At 39.7% G+C, this 26,260-nt stretch overlaps 1 protein-coding gene across 1 annotated transcript in view; it reads left to right on the top strand.

Annotated features, from left to right (window-relative positions):
• The window catches only part of TTC27 (tetratricopeptide repeat domain 27), a 142,130-nt gene extending 137,097 nt beyond the window's left edge, over nt 1–5,033 (top strand). Inside the window, exons 18-20 of the mRNA XM_010581214.1 lie at nt 682–793; nt 1,376–1,476; nt 4,789–5,033. Coding sequence (XP_010579516.1) covers nt 682–793; nt 1,376–1,476; nt 4,789–4,911 — 336 coding nt within the window. The 3' untranslated portion in view covers nt 4,912–5,033. The remainder of the gene's footprint in view (nt 1–681; nt 794–1,375; nt 1,477–4,788) is intronic.
• The last annotated feature ends 21,227 nt before the right edge of the window (nt 5,034–26,260 follow it).

Here is a 26,260-nt window from a genome sequence, read left to right as displayed (position 1 = left end):
TGATATTTAAACTCTTTAAAAAGATTTGTCATTGAAACAAGCAATATAACTTCTGGCATGTCTTTGTTTTGTATTTCTGATGCTGTAGAAAGAAAACAAAACTCAAAAGCAAAAATTAATTTCTTCTGCTTAAATTTTTCATGGTTTTTTTTTCCTTAATGGACCCTCCTTCCATATTATTTACATTTATTTTTCCTGTTCTCACTGAGAACCAGAGCAGTATGGCAGCTAATAGCTGCGTCTGTAAAATACATTATTCGCCAAGAATACGTATACAGAAAGAAAGCTTTGATGTATTCAGTTATAATTTTTTTAGGTACAAAATGCTGTTTAAAGTGTGAGTACAAGTATTTTTCCATTTTTCATGTGCATTTAATTATGATGACTTGGCAAACATGGGTCACATCCATCAGTCTAGACAGATTTTTAAAAGATAAAAATTAGACACATGTTACTTTATATGCCTCTCATACTTGAGATGCGATATGGGTGAAGAACATCTGTGTTACAGCTGGTGCTTACTGTTGCAGAGGACACTACTCCAACTCACAGGAAATCAAGCATAGTAAAGATACATTCATTTTCTGGATTGAGTACTAGTTTTGTAGATACTTAAAACTAAATTAGTCTCCCAGTTTGTTTTCTCAAATACTGATCTTTTTGGTCTTTTCCTCCTTGCAGTCACTGCAGTGTCTCACTAAGGCACATAAATGTGAAATTCAATCAAGTGATTGGGAGAAAGATGTTTCTTCTTTTAAAGAAGTGGTGAAAGGAGCTATAGAGATTGCACATGGTACGTTCTACCTGAAAAGAACTTTTATTATTCATGAAGAATATAGCAAATATTTATTAAGCTTAGTAACAAAATAATACTATACTTTACCCATTATATTTATTCCTACTACTGGGAGTCGTCTAACAGAGAGCACGATCCTGATAGTGCTTACAAAAATATACTTGGAATGAGGCAGAAATGGTGTTGCGTGAGTCATATGACTGGTAAAAAAGGAATCAATTAATTTCATGGTCTAGCAATTTCATAATGCAAGTGAAAATGTTCATCTCAGTCCTCAAATCACCACCTAAGTTTGATTGACTGTGCCAGTCAGGAGATGGACAAAACTTAGACTCAGTAAGACTATTGGCTGTGCTGTTATGCTTATATTTAAGAAGGATACATATACCTGTTGGGTTTATAGTTATCTTCTCAAAATAACTTGGCATTCTTTTTCTTTGTGTTTCTTTTGGGGGATATTGCATTAAAAAATGTTTATGGAAGGTATCAAGATTTTTAATTAAATGTTGTTGTTTAAAGATTATTGCTATAGAGGTAATGCCTTTTTTGTTTTGTGGTCCTTCTGTGTTTGGATTCTAGTGGCTATAAAATGCAGTAAGAACAAATCTAATCATCAGGAAGCTTTGCAGATGCTTTCTTCAGCTCGGCTCAACTTACGTGGCTTGTCATCCAAAGCAAAGGTAGGAATGTTTGAAAGCTAGGAACCCTTGTTCTGTTGCCAGAAACCATTTCTCTGTTTTGGGTCAATTACAGACAAATAATACCTGCTTGTCCCAGTGCATCATCAGATGGATATTCACCACTATGCTATTAAGGATTGCAGTTTTAAGTAGACTTTTATTTCCCTTCTTCCTGCCAGGCTTTGACTGAAATAAACCTACTAGTCTAAGAGATAGCATTGACATTTTATGAGTACGTTAGAATTTTACTTAAAATGTTGGGCAAACATTTGAATGTTTGGAAGAAATCAGTCATTTCAAAGACCTGTTCCTTATGTGAGTAGTCATGGGGGAAGCATGGCAGTCTCAGAAAGAATGGATGTAAACCTGCAGAAAGGACCAAAATGTGTCAGGACTACTTTGCATCACTTGAAGTGTTTTAAAAACAGTTATTTATTAAAAGAGAGAACTAATTTTTAATAAGGTTTTCAGGGATACCCTACCAATTCAGATACTAATTCTTTGGAAAATGTCATCATGTTTGAATCATATGTTTTGTTTTTGGAGTCGTGCCTCCATTGCCAGGCACCCAAAGAGCCATGTCTGTTTCTGCACCATTATTATCCTAATTTTACCCTTCATTTTACAACGTGAGACACAACCATTGTTTAACTGTGGACTGATCTGGAACACATTTTCATTCAAAATACACTTAATGTCTTAAAGAAGTATTCTTCCTGGCTGTGTGTGGGGTTTAGTAAATGTGAAGTACAGAGCATAAGTTTTATAATGTGTGCTTGTGTTACAAAGTGTTGATCCATCATCAGTGTGCTAAACTTGGCTCACTCTCTTTTTAAGTCCTATAATTTTAAGGATAAAAGCCTAGGAAAGTTGTATAAGCAGACACAAGCTGGCTCCATAACTGTGCTTTTAGATACTGGCATACATAATTCTTTGGAATGTGGTGAAAAAAGCCGCAACATATATGTTTTGTTGTGATTCACAAAATGGTTTAGAAAAAAAAGTGTGTAGACTGAGCATGACTATAGAGAAAGCAAGACTACTTGACATAAATTACATAAATACAAGTACAGGTGGTTTATATTATGCAAGATCATGCAGTATCTGAAAGTTTAAGAATAGGTGAGTCTGGTAAATTGTATTCTTAATTCCTGAAGGCACTAATTAAATGAACATCTATATTATTGGCAGGTAATAGTGCCTCTAAATTTTATGGCACTTCTGAGAAAACTGACATGCTAGAGATAAAGCTGTTGGTGTGACCTCACTGTTTTTGCATACTTTCCAAAATGCCATCTTATTTTTAATTTGAAGTCATATTGAATTTCCAAAGTGTGTTGTGGTTTAAAAACTCAGTCATCTTCTGTAAGATCCTATGCACAAACAGTTTAGCACAGTTTATGCCTGTCCAAGCTTGACTGCAGCATCCCCTTTTGCTGCCTTGTGAGTCAATATTGGGGGGGGAGGGGGAGGTTGTCATCTTCTTTTTAACAGAGAAAAGGACTTTAAAAAATGGGCTAAGAGCAGACTCAGTAGTTAAGATTTCAGAAGGAATAAAGGAAAAGTGAAAGTAACTTTTAAAGGATAAAAGTCCAAAATTTTGTAGTCAGGACATGCAATTGCAACAAAACAGTAGTTTTTGTATAGGTGAAACAATGTCACTTCTCAGACTTCCTGCCTTTCCTGGGATCTCTATCTCTGACATTCCAGCTCCTGTGTTGTGCCAGCCTCATGATGCACCCACAGTCTGCTGAAGGCTGCAACTCGAAAATGTGTTGTTAATGGGCTCCTTTCTGTACACAGCCTTCTGGGCAGTCGCGTGCTCTGGTAAATAGCATGGTGGGCTCTCTTCTGCTCCTTGCCCCATGGATCATTTGGATCTGACAGGTGGGATCTCCGAAAAGGAGAAAGGTCATGGAGCTGTATCGTAAATGCATGAAATGTGGGTACTGTTGTGTGGAAACATGGGGCACAAAGCCCAAAGAATGATGGTGTGTGAAATTTCCCCAGGCTCCATCTACTTGAATAGATCTCTTTAACTGTGTGTGGGGAAAAAAAAACAAAAGCAAAAACTAATTGTATCATCCTGATTTATTTAACTGTCTTAGAAAGAACCAAACTTTTTTGTCACATTACCAGTGTGAGGTTTTGGGGCTGAAAGTCAGAAAAGTTTCTGTACTTGTCGCAGGAACTTGTTCCTATTTTTGTGTAACATGTTCCTTTGTTCAGTGACAACACTGTTCTGAGGCACATTGAAGACCTTGGTTCAGGCTTTTTATGTACATTTTTGTTTATATATGTATCTGTATTGTCCCATTATGTTTTGATGATATAATGATGTACAGATGTACTCCAGAGCAACTTTTGTTTTCTGGGTTTGTTTTTGTCTCTAAATGTAGGCTTTTCGTTTGTGTCAAATGAAGTGTGAATTACTCTCCCTATACATAATGAAGGGGGAACATATGTTTGGGGTCCTTCACCACCATATTTCTGTGGAGTGGTACCTCACACAGCCTCCATATTACTTGAGTCAAATGACAGGTCCTGGCATTACAATAGCAACGTGATCTGGTGCAGCATGCACAAAGCTCCAGTCAGAGCTTGCGTATCTCAAGGCTTTCGACAAGTCATTTAGCATTCCTCTCCCATGGTTTCCCTGTAAATATGTGAAGATTATGACTGGTCATGAGTTAGCTGCTTTGTGTTTCTGTTAATGTCTCAAGGTCTTTGAGAACAAACTATTTTTATTACTCTGTAGTGTTTTGTTTTCTCTTGTATAACTTAATTACACACAGATGAATATCTGCACCCATGCGTGTCTTGACATCAAGTGTTAAAACATGTTTATTTGAGGTTTTGGAGAAAATGATGCAACAGAATATGACACTGGGGAAAATGGCCATTAAAATTCACAACTACTAATTTATCAGCAGGTGGGTTTGTAAACTGCAGTGACAGTTATGTGAGATGGTCTTTTAATTTGGGTTTCATGGTAAAGTCCTTTACTTTCAAGGGGATCAGGAGTCAGAGTAGGCAGCCAGGTCAGAGCAGAAACCCAGCTTCCACAGGAGGATTCAGCCCCTTGGCAAAATATCAGGTGTGTGACACAGACCTCAGATCTATATATGTGTGTGTGTGTATATATATGCATCTTCTGTTTATTAGCCACAAAATGGCCTTTTTAAAGAGAGAGATACCAAAAATACAAAAGGCAGGGTGGTGGTGATGAGCATTCTGTATTCCGTCTCTAGGCTGAAGCAGAGAAACTATATATATATATTTTAAAATAATGTATTTCTTTTTGTTGTGCAGCAGCTTTTTGTAGATGTAACAAGTAATGAGATTCACAGTGAGATAGCTGATGAGGTGACAACTATGGACAACATGATTGCTGAACTTCAGGAACTGAGCAACCAGCTGAGAGACCAGTGCTGACATATGGAGCAGATTTCATGACAGGAAGACAATAATGACATGTTTCTTTTGTCAGAGCTTTTGCTGATGAAATGGTAACAATTCTAATGCAACAACACTTTCAATAAACACTTTTCTGTACAGTGCTGTTCTTGTGGTCAGCCTTCTTCAGAGTTCAGGCTGCTTTTTAAGATTCTTATCTGCTCTCCCTGTCTCACAAAAGTTCCATGTTTTGGTTCCTCAGGCCCAGATTTTCTGGAAATTCCCTGTGGAATTTCGCCTTGTTGCATCGCCTTGTATTTATAAGGCGATTATTGAGGATTAGTTCTGCCTGACTGCATCACACCCAGGTGCCAGGCCTCTGCGGGACAGCCCACCGATGTTGAGGGGCAGGAGAGGCACCAGGGCAGGAGGAGATGGACAAGCACGCAGCAGAGGCAGGAGCTGGGCCCAGCCTCTCGCCCTCACCAGTGAGGCACACAGCCAATCAGAGGGTGCATGTGTCTGCCACTGGCCAATCAGAGGAGCTCTGAGGCTGGCCTATCAGTGGTGGGAAGCTTAGGTGAGGGCAGGCTGTCATGGCAGGGAGAGCCATGGGCACGGGATGGGCTGCAGGCAGGGCTAGGGCCTGAGGTGGCTCACTCGGTCATCAGGCACTTTCTGATTTTAATTTGGTGTCAGTTGCTTACAGGGGAGTAGGAGTGGGGTCCTGAGTGTAAGAATTTAGTCTTTTTTGTTATTCTTGTAATACCATCAAAGTAGCAGGATGTTTGCTGCATTAGGATTTACAAACAGTTATTACTTCAAGCATTATTATATTCAAAAATACATAACTTGTGTCGCATGGGCGATAGACTAGCACTTCATTTGGGCCTTTTACAGGCATGGAGATTTCCCCCCACTAAGGCAGCAATAAAACTGCGATCTAATCTAAAATACTTTCGTCTGACTAGACCTGAATAACTTATTTTCATCTAGACCATTTTGAATTGTTTCATTTTTAAGCATCTTTGCTACAGCTCTTCTTAAAATGGGATTTTTTCAGGGTTTTCCAGAAACCTAGGCAAAATAGTTTCCTCACTCATCATGATTTTGGCTTTCTTCTGTATGGAGTGGTGCAATCTCCAAAAATGTGGTTATCTATATTCTGTGTATGCGCTGTCTGTGGTATCGTCATTAAAATTATACCATTACTAAATGGCAAGAATACTTTCCCTGAAGAGAAAGTTAGAAGGTAAAAGGAAACCGAACAATTAATTGGATTTGAAGCAGCAGTAAAAGCATGTTACTTCAGTGTGTGAAGGGGGAAACCATCTTGACGCCTTTGTATCCTTGTAAAGCTTCGTATCCTTGTAAAGCTTCTTAGAATGGAGAATAAATTATTTGCTGGCAGTATTTTAACATGAGGCTCCCACAAAAATTATCTTAGCAACAGGTTTACCTGCTGGTGAAGGAGAGCTAACTCCAAAACACTTCTTCATTGAAATGGCCCAGAAAGTGAAGAGGCATTAAAGTTTGTGCAGAGTGAATTTGCTGGAGATACTCCCATTTTGCTCATATGTGTGGTGAGGGGCCCACCTGACTGAAGAAAACAGGCTGTGAGTTTTGTGACAGACTCCCACCACTACTGTCTTTTTATAATTATATTTTGATAGGATTTACTTTATTCACAAAGGAAAAGAAAAAAAATCTCTGAAACTATTATTTTGTTCCAGCACTACATTTTATTAGGAAGAAAGTGTTTAGGTGTGGAATTGTTCGGTGGCAGAAAAACCATTTTTCCTGTGATCTTATGGCACATTTTAAACCAGAATTATATCCCACTATCAACTTGAAAGCATGAGACTTGAGTTCAGTTGTCTTGATTTAAAAGAAAATAATTTCCATTGAGTCTACCTGAGACACTTCTATATTTGAAGGTTGGAGGTGCAGAACATGAAGCCGCATTAATTTTTGTGTAATGGCTTCTGCCTAGCATTTAATAATAATAGATGGGAAGTTAATATTTCATATAGAATATTAAAGAGGTCTGTGAGAAGGCCTTTATTTCCCTTCCATTTTGTTTTTTTTTTTCTTTTGAAAATTATTTTTCTTTGGTGGTCAAATGAAAAAGTCATTCTGCTTTTCCAATGTCTCTCCACTCCAGTATTTCACATGTTTTCTCAGCACAGATTTTTTTCCTCACTTGGGCCTCTCTCTCTTAGATGTGTGGAAGGAATATAAACAACTTTGTCTTTCACCTAATACAGGGAAGGCCTACTAGCCACAGACAGTGCGTTCCTTAAGAGTGGGATGACTAGTGTTATGACAGCACAACAATTTTCCTGTCATAATAATAGTAATAGTAATAGAGCGGACATATCTGCAGAGACTTAAAAGTACACAATTTAAATATGTACAAACAATATACATGGTGTGGAAGATGGAGAGGCAGGAGCTGGCTCACCGTTCAGGAGACACTGGCTTTTCAGAACAGATAACGATCCCAGAAGATCTCAGCCACTTCGTCCATGAGACTGAACGCCTGATGTAAATCTCTTACCAGGTATGTTCTTGCTACCTCTTTCTTTGTATTAGTGGCATTTTCATCTTCCTCAGATACAAGGTGAGCCTATACTGCTTCTTTGGAGTTTATCACAGGGGCCTTTTAAAACTTTACAGACACAAAAGCCACCTCAGTTTTGTATGGTACTCATTTTCTGTACTCATGCCAGCAGCATTTGGTTCAGAATAGCTCTAGGAGACCATTGTCATGAAGACAGTGTTAATATAAAAGCTCTGGCTGTCAGAAAAACTTGCTAGTATGGAAAGAGGAAGGAACATTTCCTAAACAGACTGCAGACCTTCCAGCTCTCCATCTTATGGGGAGCATCTGTCATCTAACATGGGAATGTTTTTCACTCAGACCACTCTCATGACAGCTGCAAAATCCTCAAGGGTTTAGCAAAACTGGACAGTCCTTTCCTGAGGTAGTTGTCACACCTACAGATATCTCTATAACATCTATGTTATTTTCAAGTGCTCTATATACAGCTATATGATAACAATTACTTAGTGTAGCATGGACTCAATTAAGCAATATTTCACAGGAATGGCTTACAGTTCACAGTGGAACTTCAGGTACTTCCGATCTTTTTTTCTTTTTTACTTTAGAAATATTGGGGATTACCCATTTTGTCATCTATCTGCCATTAGAGCTAATTTGGTGTGAAATAGAAGCAAAATGGATGAGTCTAAGAGTTTTTCAACTTCTACCTACCCACACAGGGAAAGCAACAGTCTCGGGGTTTTGAAGATGAATATAAAGCCAGTAAAGCTTGAAGGAAATATGATGTATGAAAAAGAATTTATTTCCATGGCTTAAGAGGGGTTGTTTATAAGCCTTTGACCTAATAGGGTTCAACATATGATGTATTTTCAGCCACTGGTGGTTAGAACCCAGGGAAGATCTTCTGATTCACCCAGAGGGCTGTGTCTACACAGAGGAAGCATATACAGCTGGGTGTGGTGCTAAAGGGTTTTCTTGGGTTGGGACATTACTCATGAGCAGAAGTCAATGTTCTCAGGTCTAGTGAGGCTGCACTGACTCAGGCAGGTCATCCCGAATAAATGCCAGTAAATGTTGTGTTCCACATCACATTGTCCTCGATGTTCCTTCCAGCACACTGACTGGTACATTCAGAAAGGCAAGCAGCTCTCATCCCATCCTGCATGCAGAGCTCTGTACCAGAAGTGCCTTGGAAAGAAAGCAAGCTTGGAATAATTTTTCAGATCTAAAAATGGTGTATGGCTTGTAAATGTATCCTCTGTATTTGAATATAAGTTTAGCTTTCGGATATGTACATACATTGGTTAAAACTACACTTCTAATTATTTTCAGAATAAATAAAGCAGAGAAAAAAAAAACAGGTAGTAAGTTTATCCTGCTTTGGAGCAGTACTACCTAACAAGGTATAGTCACTCTGAAATTATTTTGACTTAGCTCTTCTGTTCAGTATTTCTGTCTCAATATCAGTGGCTGTATGAATGACAGTACAGATGGACATAATGTATTTCAGGGGATAAAAGGAAGCTAAAAAAAACTCATGCTATTTCCAGAGTAATACAAATTAAAATAATATACAAGTATTTAACTTTTCTTCATCTGAATTCATGCAGAGCTCTATACCAGAAGTGCGTACGAAATAGGGAAAAGGTAACAGCTGATAGTGTACAACTTGCATTCTCTGAACTTAAAAATAAACTGGAATTTGATAGGAAAATCTTATTCTAAAGAGGAAAAAATTGCCATCAACTGTATGGAGTTGTTTTCAGTGTGATTACTCAAACTACACGCTTTGTGTTTCAAAAATTATTTCAAGAAATTAATCTGATTATTTTTGTTTATATTGTGTGTGTGTATGTAAGCACATATGTATACATATATGTATACATGTATAAACATGCACATATATATAATCGTGTGTGTGTCATAGGAAGAGTTGTTTATTCTGAAGGTGTACCTTCCTGTAAATGTACTTCTTACATCTCGTGAAAGCAGTACACATTACAGAGACTGGAACATATGTCAGCCTCCTATCTGTGAATTTGTAGCATGCTTACCACAAATCTTAAGTGCTGACTACAGGATTGATAGTCTTCCTTTTCAAAAATGACTAGTTATTTTCAGGATACTGTTGAAGAAACCTTTAAAGGCACCTGAATTTAGAAGTGAACATGCTAAGCACTCTCAGAAAACCAAACAGAGCCTTTCCATCTCTCCTACATTACTCATTCAAAGTCCTACTCAGATTTGACAAAGTTGGGCCTAAATATCAGCCTGAAAATTTGTTATTAACAGGCAATAACTAGAGACTTTGTGAATGTTCACTGTAATTCAGGCGGAAAAAGGTTTGCTTTCATAATTAAATACCTTTAAACGCTGTCTGCCTTAACGTTGAACTTCCTGCTGTCTTTGTTTCAACTCTGTTTTCTAGAGAGCTTTTTATTGCTGGTCTACCTGTTAGGTTTAAAATATGTAAACAGATATGTTTTAACATATGTTGGTTTCATTTTTTTATTCACATAAGAGATTTCCATTGATGTCTGCCATTACAAAACTGTGGTTTCATCCATTTATGAAGCATTTTAAATGCAAATAGTAATAGGATTGACTTTGTATTAGGGCTGAAGAATGAACAGAGTGGAATTTTAGAAATTATTTTATCACAAAATTTTGATGGTTACCTTGAATTAAGACAGACATGGATAGCGCTGACTTTAAGAAGTGCTTTAATTAGCATTTCTGAAGATGTTTTATGTATACAAGTGCATATAAAAGATATGCCTGTCCCCTGTTGAGAACTGCCAAACCAGTAACACTTCTTTTTTTTTTTTTTTTTTTTTTTTTTAGCTGAAGAGTCATAAGCAAATCAGGCCAGATGTAGGAAGGTCCATCCTGTACATTTTACATAATAAGTTTCAGAAATAAAACTGGCAATTGAGGTGAATTTCACAGTGTGAATGGCAATAAAATATTTACTGTTATGCAAAAGTCATTGCAATACTGCGATACAGATAGTTTTTGTACCGTTCAGAAGTACTTATAAATAGATAGGTTTCAGTCGACAAGTAGCTTATTCAGGCATGTGCTCAAATATAGTAGCTGCATTCATTAGACAAACATTTCTACTAATCCCTCAGCTACGCTAATAAAAGAGTAATCCTTTATAGGTTGAATGTAGTAGCAGAGGGTTCTTTTTTTAACTATTAACATCCTTCAAAGACCAAGGTCTAATCATTATTAGTGACTGTTTGGTTTTCAGAAATGAGTTGAAAATTGATAACCCTTGGCAGCATGTTAAGTTAGAATTCCTTACTGAAAATGAAAACCCCCTACTCTTAGGAGCAGCTTATAATATATACTGTATCCTAAGTAGATTTCTTTCTGTTCTTTAAGCAAACAAAAACCCCAAAGAACAGCTGTCTTGTTGGGCTTTTTGTTTGTTTTACTATTTTTATAGTATTTGCCCTTTCACTTGCTTCTTTCACACTTTTGATTTCATTATTAAGGCAAGAAAAGTAAGTTTGTGGATTCAGGCTGGCTTCACTGAGCAAGGCAAGGATGCCGGGTAGGGACAAGACAAGTAAGAAAGTCACTGCTCTTCTGTACTGGGGTAGATAAAAGACCTATTACAAATTTAATCCACTAATAGTTGATCTAAGCCTAAATTGGTCTGTGCAAGAACAGGGTGGTTTGGGATCAAAAATCTGTGTTAATTAACTCTGCTTTCTGTATAGAACTGTTTTCCAAGTTAACCTAAGTATGCAAGTCCATTTTTCTGTTTCCAGTTTATTCTGACCTGAATGTTTTCTCAGAACACACCAAGAACCTTTTAATCACCACTGATGTCACATATCCCTTCTTCTCAAATTTTTTTTTCCTGTTTATTTTAAACCTCAATGACCTGTGAGTCAACTTCAACAGTTCTTGGCCAAAAATCAGTGTAATGAACCAGGGAAAGAAATACCAGCCAAGAGCCATGCAATGGAAAACTAGGATTAACAGCATGAAAATCTTCAAAACTGCAAGTTTTGAAGTTAGCCTATTAATGACATCACTGCTGAAGTGAAGCAGCTAAATTTTGCAAGTCACATTTAGAAGTTAACACTTAAAATTCAGCTCTTTTCCACTGTCATCTCTAAATGACCATCATATTCTTTCCGTGTTAAATGCCATCATTCCATCCACCTCCAGGCCTCTTGTCCTGCTTAATTTTCAGTTTCTGCTTGCTGGAATGGTGCTCCCACAATTGTGGAAATGACCTTTGTGTTTCTCTCTCCAGCTTGTCTGGCACAGAGTTGGCTTGCCCATCTTTATGTGATCTCTCAGCTCTGTGCCACGTCTGTGACCTTTGGTCCCTGGAAAAGCACCCCTGATTTTTATAGTTCTTTGTGTGCTTCTGCCCCATGGCAATTTCATTTTGTCCCTTTCCAGTAGTAGGGCCCCTTCCTCCCCTCCTTGTAATTTCTCTTCCCCACTTCTTTAAAGTTTCTCTATTATTTCTTGTTAGGAAAGATGCTAGGAAGGACCTTAAGGTTGCAATTAGTGTAGAGGGTAGCTAGCAGCAGCATGAAAATGTAATTTGTAGTGAGATGAGAGTTACTTGAAGGAGTGGAAAAAGGGCGGTTTTCCCTCTGCCTTGGCTGAGCCCCTTGGGGGTGAGACAGAGGGCAAGTACCTTTACGTTTAAGGGGGGTAAAGAGCAGGATAAAGGATAAAGGCTTATGGTAGCCTTTGCCAGAAAACTGAGACTCTGGCGGGAGAACAGCAGCCCACAGATGGTGATGATGGTCCCTGTGGAACTGCTGAAACAAAGAAAAAAACGATTAGCGCTATTCATCAGGCAGGAAGGCACAAGTCTTTCTTTCCTTGAGAGAGGATTGAGCAGTAAATAACCAGACCAAACTACTACATTGCCAGAGAGAGACAGCAGACCAACCAGAAGTAACACATGCAGCTGAAAAGCAAAGGTAAGTCACAGATTGGCAATAGCCCAAAAGTAAAAGAACCAAACTTTAGGCACAAATGCCAGTGTACTGTAGGGCTTTTAACAGCCCATATGGTCTGAGGGATTGTGTCTGTTTGGGAACGCTCCAGCCATACCTACAGTTTTTTGATTTGTTTGATTCGTAACAGTCCATCTTGCATGGCTCAGGTTTTGCTATTGTCAACGCTATCACCTCCTATTTTTAGAGGCTTGTAACTTGACTGTAAATTCTGTGCAGTCCTAAAACCAGACGTAGTGAACACAGCCTTGACCAGTCTGCATTTTCTGTTTGCAACTGAAAAACAGGCAAGTAGTTCCTAAGCTTGGCAAGCTACTGGAACCAGATAATTTTTGTAATCTGTAACTGCAAAACTACTGTCATGCTAAGCAGAGGGAGTTTTGTAGCTGAAGTATGTCTTGCATTTAATCGGTACTCCACAAGGGCTTTTACTGCTCTAGTAATCTCTAAGAAAGCTGATGGGAGAGCAAAGCAAGTTCAGAAGAAAGCTGATAGGAGAGCAAAGCAAGTTCAGAAGAATTGATGTAGAATAACTTACGCAGTTTCAAATAGAACTTCAGATTGATTCCTGTGTAAATTAATGGGGGGAGGAAAAAAAGGAAATGGCCTATGGAAACAATTTAAGAAGTGAGGTCCATAAAATTAAATGAAACAGTGATAGTACTGAGAATGTGCAGTGTTGTGACACCATTCAGAGATGGCACAGGCAGCGAGATACTCGCTTCTGTCTGCACATGTTGTTTTACTGCAGAAACAATTGTCAAATATGATTCAGATTCTGAGATGTTCCTAATCAGAACTGTAGCAAACTTTTGGCAAACTATTAATCAAGAGGATTGACACTGAGGTCAGTAGGATTTTTCCAAGTTTCCTGAACATCTTGGAGAAAGATTCAATCTCCTGAGGTTAAGCCTTTGCTTATCCTGTTCCCTTAGCATCCTGTGTCTATTATACTCTTATGAGTGCCTCACTGTCTTAGATAATACCAAGAGTTTTGTGCTTTGATTGGGAGACACCAACTACCTAACTTACCACAGATGTTGCAGATCACTCTTATGAATATGTGGGCAAGAACACGCAAATACACACACACACTTCTCTTGGTTGTACAGCCCTCTCTGTACCTCAGGGCAAAGGAAAGCAATCTGGGATGTTCTGCTGCACAAGGTGACATGTCTGGGACTCTGTTTCTCAGTGTTTTATCCATCCTGCTTGTGAATGCTCCCACCCGTTACTGCAGTGTTTGAGCGCCTGCTGCATAACATCACTGACTGAATCAAGTCTCTTGCAGATATCATGGGATCTTTGGATTTCTGCTCTTTCAAGCATTCAGCTTGAGGCAAAATTTCAAGAGTTTCTGGTTAAGGTTTTATTATTTCCATGAGGTTTAACTGAGTGAAAGTCATGTCAGTTTTCTGAATGTCACTCATACCATGATGCGGTGGGTGGGTGGGTTGATTGGTTGGTTGGTTTTTAAGAGGAAAGGTTTGCAATTTTTTTTCTAAAAGCAGTCTAACCCTATGTTGTTTTGCTGGCAATGCCTTCAGCTGAGTGGTCAGTTTGATGCTGCATGTGGAGGCTTGGGAAGCTGGGCCAAGAAACCTTGGAATGAGATGACAAATAAGATTCTTAAAACCATAAACATATATATATATAATTCCTTTGTGTGTTTAGGTTTTTCCGGACATTTCCTCATACATTCATACTAGAAATTATTTTGCACATTACAAATGTTTTTTTCATATGGGTCTGTTTCCTTGTGAAAGTATTGGAAAGGCAGTGAAGGTAGCTTGCTGTGACAACAGTGAACGCAACTAGGACATGTTGTCACACACTGCCTGCATGTGTTTTGGATCACTGCAGATATGTCCACCTTCCAAGACATAAATCCAAAGGAAAACCTGATATCCTCCCTGATGCTGCTTCTTGCTGTAAGGACGTTTCTAAAACAAGGTTCTGCATCAGTGAAAACAAATGGGTTTTGTATTATGGGATGGCAAGGTAATATCTATCCAGAAAAGCAATTGTATTTGAGTTGTTTTAAGCATTCATGCTTTGATTTATTGTCACTGAAACTTAATCTAGGGGTTTTTTCCCTTTGGACTTTCTCTGCAAGAGTTCTAGTGAAAATACTGCATCAGCACTTCAGGAATGGAGCAGCAGTGTTATTCTGATCTGTCAAATCCAGAGGCCATGAACTTCCCCTGAGAAAGTCAGTGAAATAGCCTTTCTACTCACTTCAGGACTGGTAGTGTAAAGAATACTTCCTAAACTGGGGCCCCTACAGTAGCCCTCACAACTTGTTCTGCATGCAAGCCTGACTTGTTTGCATATTCTTGTTGAATGCAGTGGAGGAAAGTTACTCGTGTTTGTGCAGATTTATCAGGGTGGATCCCAGCATAGTAGTAAGAGCAGCATCCCTGAAAAAGCAGTGACTTTTCAAACTTACCTGAGCCTAATCAGACCTTAAATGTGCCTTTCTGCAAGATTAAATGTGTTTAGCCTTTGTGAATATTTCAAAACTTAGTTGGAAAAATAATTGAAAATAAAAAGTAGAGATTTAAGAGGAAAATATCTGAAATAATATTATATTTAATATTAATATATTATTATATTATATTAAACATATAAATATCCTCACAGCAGTCATTAATCTATTTGGCAGAAATTTAAAAATAGCTTTGTCTTTAATGATTGGCAAAATTGCAAAATTGTGATGTGTGAGTGCATGTATGTGTGCGTTTTTGTGCCTTTTAAAGGCGAATGATACTAATACGTCTTTATAATTTACTCTCCTGTTTGTACTTGATACATCAGTGATCTCAGCACTACTCTGGAAATGGTGTTTAACTGTGGCAGAACGAGGGCATGGCTATAAAATTGTTTTGTAAATCTCTCTCCTAAATATTGACTGTATTTCAACCATGGGATAGGAGGATTTACAAAATAGTGTTTGGAAGATCTCAGAGCTCAGCTCTGTGCCAGGGCTTGGAAAGAATGATGTAGCAATGCTTTGACTAGGAGTCCCAGTTAAGAGATTTTAATTACTCTTCTGATTTTTCCTCTTTTAAAAACAAAATCTAGGTAAGAATATGCACGCACTCTTCTTGTCCCTATTTGGTTTTGTTGCCCCTAAAACAAAGTAGCAGCAAAACCTCCATGTGCTATTGTCAGTCATGCAAGGAACAAGATGACCATTCTACCAGGCATCAGTCTTTTCCTTTGCTTTCCAGCACCTGATGCTTGGCCTGAGAATGGCATCAAGCTGTGTGTGTTGTTGACAGCAGAGGACATGCACAAGCATTCTTGCTCTCATTTGCTCCTTTCTTACTTGTGGATTTTGCCACCAAATTCTCCTTTCTAAGACCCCATAAGAGACAGATGATGACCTCCCAGGTTCCTATTGATCTTTCCTTCTCCTCCCTGGACTCAAAGAGGGGCCTTTTAGGACGAAGTAACAACTTTATCTGCAATTATACCAAGGGGATTTTTGACACCCTGCTCCCTCCAGAGCCATGAGGAGGCCCTCTGAGTAGTGTAAGTTCTGCAGCCACTAGTTCTGTTGCCTCTTCCTTGCCTTAAGTCACCATCTCACACATTAACCTTCCCTCTTGCAACTCATTTACAGCTGCCTTGTCTTCAGGATGCTCTTTGAGAGGCTCTGTATCTCCCCAGGACTCTCCTTTCTTCTGCAGTACTGCTCTTCTGGAGTCAGGCTCTCTCCAGCTCCCACTGCTCCAGCATGGTCCCTTAAGAGTAACCCACAGGGTTCACAGGCAGGGTTTGGAGAGAAAGACCTTGGTGGACTTGGCTACCAAGGGAAATGGGAGCACAGAGACTTCTGATCCTTCCTCTTGGCTTCTCTCAAATGAAAGGGAGATTGGAATTGGTTCTTCTCCTTACAGTGTTAAGTGAGGTGTCCCTGTGCCTTAAGAAAGGGATGCTCAAGTAATGTGAGGAAAAAAAAGGCAAAAATTTTCTTATTCACTCATAAAATCTTAGAAATGGAAAAATACAGCCACTGTTTAGTTATTGAGGTTCAGGCAGCAAGCTGAGATCTCAGTCCTGTTGCAAGGACTGTGATTTACAGTAACATCTGGTAGGATGTCAGCCTGCTCCATGCTGACATGGTAGAGCTCATGTCCATACAGCTCAACGCTTTTCTCTCCCAAACAACACTGGACCCGTTGACTGCCTATTGGGAACAGTCCCTGGCCCATCCTCACGTCCAAACTTGAACTGTGCCCATATAATGCTTGGAAGAGAGTTAGCTGGCCTAAGCCAAAACCATGCCAGAGGCCATGCTACCAATTCAGCAAGATGGGTGACTGTGGTGGGCCTGTCCTCAGACACTATTAGTTTGACCAGTCTAGACATAGCTGAAAAATACAGTTCCTCCTCCAGGAAAACCACAGCCCAAGAATTGGCAAATAAGCAGAGGAATAAGAACATCAGTTTTTAGCACATTCATTTTATGTACAAGTTACTGTGATTTTCTGTGAACAGGTAGAGGAGATGTGAGGTAAGGCCTTGTAAAAGGCAAAGGGCTTTGCAGATGACCTTAGAGCCATTGGTTTTGGATATAGTTACATGTATCGAAGATGTCCCAGAGGTGACCTTGGGGAGCTGACAAAGAGGAGCTTGTTGCCTTGGTAGAACAAATAAGCCATAGATGGAAGAAGTAGTAGATAACAGCAGTCTTGACAAGAAAACATAAAAGAGGAGAAGTCTGAATTAAGCCAGTCTTGAAGGTCCCTAGTCTCTAAATGACTGATAAGGGAGAATAATTAAACAGGAAAGTGTAAAGAGATGGGAACCGTAAAATAATCAAACTCACTAGTGAGCAGCAACCACTAAAATTAATGACTTTCTTCTGCCCCAGAACAGGGTTTTTAATCTTCTGCTTTCACATAGTCAGCTCCTATCTCCACCTTAATGTTATTTTTATATATTACACTTTCCTGTGAATATAGCAGATGGTGAATATAGCAGATGTAACTTCTATATGAAGTCAAAGAAGCCTCTCACAGCTGTGCAGAACAAATACTAATGCCCAGAATATCTTTAGAGAAATATAACCATAAAAGGGATTAATTTGTAGGAAGAAATAGATATCTGAAATTCATGCATGCCTGCAGTCCCCCATGTGCTATATTCCAGCTACAGATGACAGCACCGGTGGGGCAGCCAGGCCATAGCAGTCTTTTTTGCAGAGAACCTGTAAATTCAACAGCAGCTGGACCCATCCTACGGCTGAATGGCAAGGGAAGGTGTAGCTGTTGTTTTCTGTAACCCTGTTTTATGGATCCCTGATCATGGAGTGGGACCTTGTTGTGCTAGGCATGCTGCCACCATTTCAGTCAGTCTGTCCACATCCCTACACAGAAGGGAAGAGATCTGCAATATTTTACCCTCCAGAATCTTTCCCTGGCTTCCCCTTGCCATCGGCCTAAGTACTGACTGAGCTATATGAAAGGTGTTGGGAAATAAATCCCAGCCCCTACTCTCAGCTGCATCTAGCAGGGCACTTTCAACACCATTTGGAAGATTTCATTTTAACTGACCTTCAGGCATGACTTATTTTTTGTGCTCTGGGTATTTTTAAGATGAGCCCAAAGGCAATCCTAAATATCTCACTGGTGAGAGTGGAGGAGGACACATGCTGTTGCTGTTTCCAATAGCTCTGAAGGGTCTGGAAAGTCCCTGTGTGGAGTTTTCAGCTTCAAAGAGAATGTTCTAAATGGAGAAAGCCTGAGCCCGTAAGTAATCTTTGTTGCGAAAAGACTAAGAGTGCAGGAAAGAGATTCGTTTGTGGCATGGAGAACCTCTCCTGTCCAATGTTGCACAGCTGATTGCACAACAGTGAGAACTGCCGAACTTCAGTGCACACACACTTGCAGGGCTACAAGGATTTTGCTTGTGTTGTTTGCAACCACACATTGGGGTAAACAGCTGTATGGGGAGATAGAAAATAGTTGGCTTTCCCACTTTAAGTATAGTGGTACTTGCAGCTAAACGGGAGTGGAAACAAAAACTGTAGCCTGGGGATGCTACAGCAGGTTCTTGGTTAGACCAGTGTCCCTGCATCTCAGCTGAGAAGTGGCAGCTGCAGGCTGGATGTGTGACTGGGCAGCTGCTTCCCTGCCCTGACAGTGTGTGCCACAGGTCATCTGTCCTTGATCTCTGTTTGGCTGGAACAGGGAGGCTGGGGAAGTTGCTCTTCACCTCTTCCCAGATGGTATCTGGTGTTTCTGTGTGGCTGGCTATCCATGCCACATATCAAAAGGACACACAGGCTCACAATTGCTGGATGTCTTCCGACAGCCTGCTCCCAGTGGGATTATGCTTGGAGCAATTGCATAAGAGAGGGCTACAAGACTGAATAGTTTGGACAGTATCCAAGTCTGACTAGTCTCAAACTAGTAAGGAAAATGAATATACTCCACAAGGCACCTTCTTGGCTTGTTTCTTCCTGGGGAGCAAGGAAAAGAACTGAATTAGGGTTTTTGTGCTGCAGGGACAGGGTATTTAAATGATGTTTCTCCTCTCGGTAGGTTTGCAGAGGGTTAAGCTTCCTTGGAGAAAAAGCAGCAGAAGAATAAAGGAAGACTTTGGCTGCTGGGTAAAGAGACAACTGGTAGTGGCTACAGCCTAATTACTGTGCCTGCATATCTAATTAACTTTTCCCCCCTTTTTTTTTCCTGAAATGTTTTTGGAGTAATCACTGCTATTACTTGTAAACAATCATTTTATAAGGTGTGAAATTCCTATACTGCTGTGTTTATCATGATTCATAACCTTATGCCCCAGGGGAAGGGTGTAGTCAGCTTGGCATAAACAGTGCTGTGCCAGATGCAGGGTGGTTCATATTCAGAAATGTTATTTACAGAAATACAAAGGGGGGGGGGGGCGGCGCAGGAATCAGAGGATCAAAGTCCCAGATAGCCTGGAATGTGTAGGATCAGATATCTGCATTGGAGCACTTACCCCCCTAATTTGTGTTTCCCAGGATGCCTGACTCTTACAGATCATTTCTCTTCTCAATGAACATATGCCTACATATAGCTATTTCCATTCCGGTAATAGCCCTTGTTTATGTCAATAACAGACCTCATCACATATGACTGTGTTATTTTTACATAATGACTAAATCAGTGCAGGACTATGGAATATGCAGCATACAAATTTTGAAATGAGCTTAAATGTATGCATCGACATGGTTTAAAAAACAGTGGAGGGACTTAGAGTAATGATGCTTAGGTGCCACAGAGTTTAGCTGGTGAGGGTTCTGGTGTTAATTAGCCATTTAGAATCATAGAATCACAGAATCATTTAGGTTGGAAAAGACCCTTAAGATCATCGAGTCCAACTGTTAACCTAACACTACCAAGTCCACCACTAAACCGTGTCCCTAAGCACCATGCCCTTTAAATACCTCCAGGGATGGTGACTCAACCACTGAGTTACAGACAAAGATTGATTAGAGAATGTATCAGTGAAATTCACCAAAGATACTAAAATAAGAAAAGAAAGAATGTAAAATAATTACAAAATGGCTTGATGAATGATCTGTAAACACTGAATAGAGGTATGTATACATCACCTAAGAATCAGTAATTGTCTGGGATTCAAGAGACCCAGGTTAAAATCCCCTATCTATACTTCTCCATTAAATGCAAAATTGCATTTAATTGGAGTGATAACAGTCAGCTCTGGCGGGACATGGAAACTTGCTCCCTGGGCAGAGCATTATGTAAGGCAGAGAATAGTTATGGCATGCCAAGCTAGAAAAAATGAGCATGTATTTCTTTCTGTAGAGGATGTTCATTGTCTTCCGAACATCAGTGTTTCTCCCAGGTCATCTGATGCTTGGTTACCTCCTGCATTCTGTTGTTGCTCCAGTCACACAAAACCTGAGTGAAGAGAACTGAAAAACAGATACAAAGAAGTTGTGGCAAGACATATAAAGCAGGTCCCATGGTAGGGGAATAAGCTGGAAATAGTTCCAATGTCACAGAAAGTGAAGGAAGGAGGTAGCAAACTGAATCAACTTTTAAGGTGCAAAGAGAAAGATTATGGGGACTTTACTTAAGAAAAGGATGGGGAAAAAAAGGAGGATTTAAAACAGCAAAAAGCAGTTGATTTAAGTGGGGCTTAAAAGGGGTAAAGAAAATATTATTCTACAGAAGTTTTGATCTGGCTACAGCTGAGAAGTGTTTTCCTGTCATCCTACTAACTGAAAACAATACAGACAAGGGACTAAACTAAAGAACTTGTTTTGATCCATATATGCATGACTGCAGCCCTTTACAAACTATACTTTCTTTGCAAAGACAGGTTGAAAAAGTAAGAAAGGAGTAAGTGCAATCATGAGAGCTGTGAGAGAATGAATAAATCCTTCAAGCAATTGCTCTCCAGAGCAGTGGATGGAATCTCTGTCCGTACCAATGTGCAAATTTCATGTATGGGACTGTGGCCACCTTCACCCTCCCTGTTTTCTGAGGCTTTTGAGCCAGAGCCCAGTGAGGCTTATGGTTGTTGTCCACTTGGTTTGAGGTGAACTTGGGTGGTTGGGTTTTTTTTTTTAAAGTCTGTAGCCTGCTTCCTGAAGCAGACCTGAAGTATGTAAACCAGTATAAATCCACACTAACAGACCACCAGGGAAGAAAGCTGCTGGGCCTTACATTTTCAGCCTGATGATACTGGGGAACCCAAAAGATTAAATTCTTTGACCCTGGCCAAAGTCTCCAGGTTGTTTTTGTGAATGCTGGTGCAATCACAATAGCAAAAGATTTCCAGGGTGTTGAGGGGTTTTTGTGTGTGTATGTGTGAAATCCAGAATTTGATGGGCAGATGATTACAGTTTTATAACTTGCTTTAGTGTTTGAAGAATGCCCACTGTCAAGAATTGTGACTAAATTTCCTTCTTCTCTAAACAGAGAACTCCAAGAAGCAAAAAAGCATACACACAACCCATGATTAAAAATAAAATTACTAAAGATTTTGTATGCCTCATTTCTGAGTTGACCAGCTATGAGACATCAAAATAGATTGGGTTCTTTTAGCTGTATTTTCAAAATTTGCTCTCTGATAATAAATCTTGTTTCAGATGTTTTGGCATGCAAAACCACTGCTGAAAATTTAGGACATAATATACTGCTGAAAAGAAAATTCTGAATAGCTTGACTTTTGGCCCTTTTTTTAAATCTCCATGCTCTGCTAAAGATTTACTTGTTAAAAATCAGGCATCACTTGTTAGCAAAGTAGGCAAGTAGTTTAAATTGTTCATTCTTTGTTGTTCTCAGTAGACTTATGTCATGGTTTGGTTGTGCAAACATTCGCTCAACTTTCATGTTGTGTGCTTCATGGGTCGCTATTTTATTTGTCTTCCTATTTACAGATGTGAGACTGTGTTTTTTGGTGAGTTAGGTACACAATTTATAGTTTAATAAGGAGAAGCACTTAGTGAAAAAGGAAAAAAAAATCTGGACATCCACATGCCTACAGAACAGTGCTTTTCTTCAAAAATCCTGGAATAGCAATTTTGTTAAACAAGTAATTTTGTGGCAGCAGAACTAATGAAACCTGGTTTCCTATGGTTTTTTGTCTCATGGGTGATTGACTTTCACTATCTAAGAGGATGTGAGCCCCAGGCAAAGCTTTTCCCATCATCAGCGTGTTTATATAAGGGCTTTCTCCCATGAGGCTTCTCTCATATCTTGAACTCACAACTGCAAGTTTTCTCAGAGCCAGGACTCTGATAGCATCTCTACCCATCTGTCTATTTTCAGGAAAAAAAAGAAAGAGGAATTCAGCTATCATCTTTCACAATTCTACCAGTGTTAGAAGCTGATTGGAGATATCATTAAGAAACTGTTGGAATTAATACACAGGTGAACACAAAATGAATGATCACACAGGCTCCAATTTTGTAGAAAATTCTACTGAAAATAACTTGGGCATTTCAGAATGCAGTACTGCACTGAATATCAGAGATATTTTGTGTGCTTGAAAACCCTGGTTCAAACTTTTTCCCATAAGAGAATGCAGATTTGGTCGTTTATTTCCTGATTTTCAGTGTTCTGTGCACAACAGCAGATGTGTAATATGTTTCCAAAATGGTGCTTTTGTCCTTTTCTTTTGGTGAGCCCACACAACTACCACCATCACCTGTTGATTAACTATGCTGTTTAACCCAGACTGCATAGGTTTACACTGTGAAGTGGAAGATTTCCATTTTGGCCCTACTATAAAAGCCTGCACTGGTAAATGTTAAAACTAATTTTTTAGTTTTCACAATTGCACACTCATTCATAATTGTGTTGGTAATTATCTAGTCAAATACAAAGTATCCACTACTATTTTTATAAGAATGCTGGTCTTCAGTGCAGTCCGCTGAAACAACTTCTAGTACTTCATGTATATATTTGGATAGTAAAGGCAAAGCCATAAAGAGATAGTCCTAGTGCAGCCAGGATATAGCAATGCCTATATTAAAGTCAGTGAAGTAAAACTCTAGCATGTATCCTTTGATGCTCTGCCTCGCTGATGCAATACAAATGTACATTTTAATGGTGCTTTTATAGTACTTGAACTCTTGGCTATATTGAAATGCAATTTTTCATCCTTGATGTTTTTGGAATGTGTTGAGAGCATAATATCCATGTTTTTCATACATCCCAGAGAGACCTCCCTCTAACTTTTGCCTACTCACAGCAAACCCTACCTTGTTTGGGTGCTGGGGAACACTTGTGGATTAGTCATCATCAGTGAGGTAAGAAGTGGAGTTTGAGTCAGCTGTCCATATTTTAATTAAATGAGAAACTCTGGATTCTCACTAGACTTATTCTTAGGTTTGGACCTTATTTCTTCTGCTTAAGAGTCTGAACTGCTGGAAATTTCCTGACTTTTTAAAAATTACCTGTATTTTTGTGAGAGGATCCCATCCAATTTTAAGAACTGCTGGGGAAATAAGCTAATAATAGTATTTAGAACTTTTCAGTCATCCATTTCCAGAGGCTTTAGAGAGGTGTCATTAACTCTGTTTCACATGTGGGGAACCTGAGGCACAGAGGATTGAAGTGACTCGCCCCAGACCATCCAGCAAGTAAGAAACAGAACTAGAGTTAGGAGCTCTGACTTTTAATTTGTGCCAAATCCATTCAGACACAAGCTGCAGCCATCATGAGAGGAGGAGATATGTCACATGCTAGCAGTGAATAGTAGAGATTTTAACCTTTAGAAATAGCAATTATTTAACCTCTGTGGTTCGCAAAACAAACTGAGTGTCTACAGAGTAGAAAGAGCTGGAGATTTGCACCTTCTGACATTCAGACAGCTTGGCACCAGTGGGCTAGCAAGGGAGAAGCTTGTGTCTCTGCCTGGACTAGAGAGAAGGCATGCTTGCATGGCTGAGTCTATCTCCACGTTATTTCCTCTCTCACTCAATGGAAAAATACTTTTTTGGGTACAGAATGAGATTCTACTATTTTCTACAGTATTCACCTGTGATGGTGGCTGGGCTCTCAAGCTCTCATGAAAGAATTACCCTTCCTTCTGTGCAGACACCTCTTATTTCTTTAGATACCATCTGATCTAATGTTTTACTAGATAAGCCATCTGATGCTTAATCATAACCTCAAGAAACTTACTTTGTTCATGTGTATCACAGTAGGAACCTGGGCAAGACAGACCAAATTTTGAACTTCTGTCCTGGATTGTGCTGTCTTACCAGAGTAGCTAGAGGTGGAGAAATACTTGTGCTACTCTTCCTACCTCCAATGCCTAGAATCACAGCTTTTCAGCATCCAGAGGGTGAACGCATCTGGTATTTTTCTTGTTTCTCTCACAGGCTTCCTCAGACAGAGAGGGAGGCAAGCTGCAGAATAATAGCTTTACATACTCTACTGCAAAAGGGGAGAAACAGCAAGAAACTACAGTGGGGAAAGATGAGAAACTACAGATAGAGGAACTCAGTTCTGAAATGATTGTTTTTTGCTTATGGCCTTCAGAATCTTAGTGGCACCCATTACATAGCGTGGGCACAGCACAGGAACTGAGATGTGAACTCCAAACAAACAGTAGAAAAAGGGGAGATGTGCTTACATCTGTTTAAAGGAGAGCAGTGTAAACATTACACTGAAATCTTCCTGTTGAATTTTCTTAACAGCAGTGAAGAGTACGCCTGTGTGGGACGCTGCCCAAAACCAGCTTTTGCTTTAAAAAGATCCCATATTCCTAAAGCTGTGTACTGTTGTTTTGTACTGGTAAACCATCTTCCGTGTGTACTCAGTTTTTTAGTTTAGTTTAGTTTTTTCACTAACAACCTGCACTGTGATCCAAGGGAGATCAAGATGAGGTTTTCATTTCATTCAGAGCTCTGGAATCCAGCCCACTGGAACTTGTATCTTTTGAAGCTCTAATAATTAACATGCCTGCATTCCTTAAATGGCAGCACTCACCAGAAAGTGCTTCCTGCGGAGCTGAGTAAGGGCAAGGATATTGTCTAACCAGCAGGAAGAAAAGGAAGGTGACCCTTCCTGGAAGGATTTCTGCTGTCTTTGGGCTGGTCGGAGGAGAGGATTCACCTGAGCTGGGGGAGGCCAGAAGGCTCTTGGCCCCTTTGCACATACAGGAGGTTTGTAGGATGTGGCTCTCTCTTTAGTCCTCTTTTTTCACTTATCTAAGAAGCAGGCTTTTTCCCACCCCAGGGCTCTGCTTACTGTAGAGATGCTCCAGTTCCTTGTTAATCTAAATTGGAAGCAGACATAAGAGAATTCTGTTGACCTAAAAAAAAGCTGTGATTTCTAACAACTGGTGTGAGGATACAACTTCTTTTCCCAGACCCATTCCTTCCTCATGTGAAAGGAGGCCAAGTGAGGCCCTATCAATGACTGGAAGACTGTCTTCTCTGAATCAGCTCCCAGATAAGCAGAAATGACTTGGAAATGGCAAAGGGGAGTGAGCGTCAGTAGGTGATGTTTCATAGACAATATAGCTTGAAATAAGTACCCAGGATCCTTGTCTGAAGTGTCAAGGAATCCATTTGGCCTGTCAGTATGGAGCAGTCCTTGCTGACCTTCACTCACATGTGATTTCTTGGGGTCTGTAGTGTAACCATGACATGCAGTTTATCTCACTTAAAGTTTTCTCAAGCTATGATCTCAGGAAGGTTATGAAGTCTACTCCCTGTCCCAAGGAAGAATCAGTTAAACCAACATCACTTGTCATAGAGATTTGTCTAATTTGTACTTAAATACCACCCATAATGACCTCTCCAGACAAACTAGCCAGTGTTCTATTTTCTTCTTTGTTAGAGGACTCTTTTCCCCAAATTTCTCAAACTGCAGATCAAGCATATTACTTCTCATCCTGTCCACACTGGACCTGGAAAAGAGTTTGTTCCTTTCCTTTTCTTTTTGCAGCCATACACGCTGAAGATTGTTATCAAGTCTCCTCTCAATCCTTTTCTCTAAACAACTCCAGTTTATTCAGTCTTTCCTTCTACGTCAGGTTTTCTGGACCTCACATTAGTTTCCATTGCTCTCCTCAGGGCTATCTTCATTTGGCTCCATCCGTGAAGTGCAGAGTCCAAATGGGGCAGAGTACTTTGGCTGAGCTCTTCCCCATGCTGAGAAGGGGAAAGCATCTAGCCTTTCTATATGTTTCACAGTCCTACCAGCGTTTGCTATTCCAGCACTTAGGCCAACAACTATTCCTCGATTTAAGAGTAAAGCAGAAATCTCTAGCTTATAGCCAAAGCAAAGCAGGTACTCAAACACTATGTTTTGGTATACCCTTGGCTCCGGGTGGACTGGTGGCT

The sequence above is a fragment of the Haliaeetus leucocephalus genome, unplaced genomic scaffold, assembly GCF_000737465.1.
Source record: "Haliaeetus leucocephalus isolate CR32 unplaced genomic scaffold, Haliaeetus_leucocephalus-4.0 Scaffold752, whole genome shotgun sequence".
NCBI classification, from domain to species: Eukaryota; Metazoa; Chordata; class Aves; order Accipitriformes; family Accipitridae; genus Haliaeetus; species Haliaeetus leucocephalus.
The sequence above is the reverse complement of the archived record's forward strand: the minus strand, read 5'-3'. Positions and strand labels throughout refer to the sequence as shown.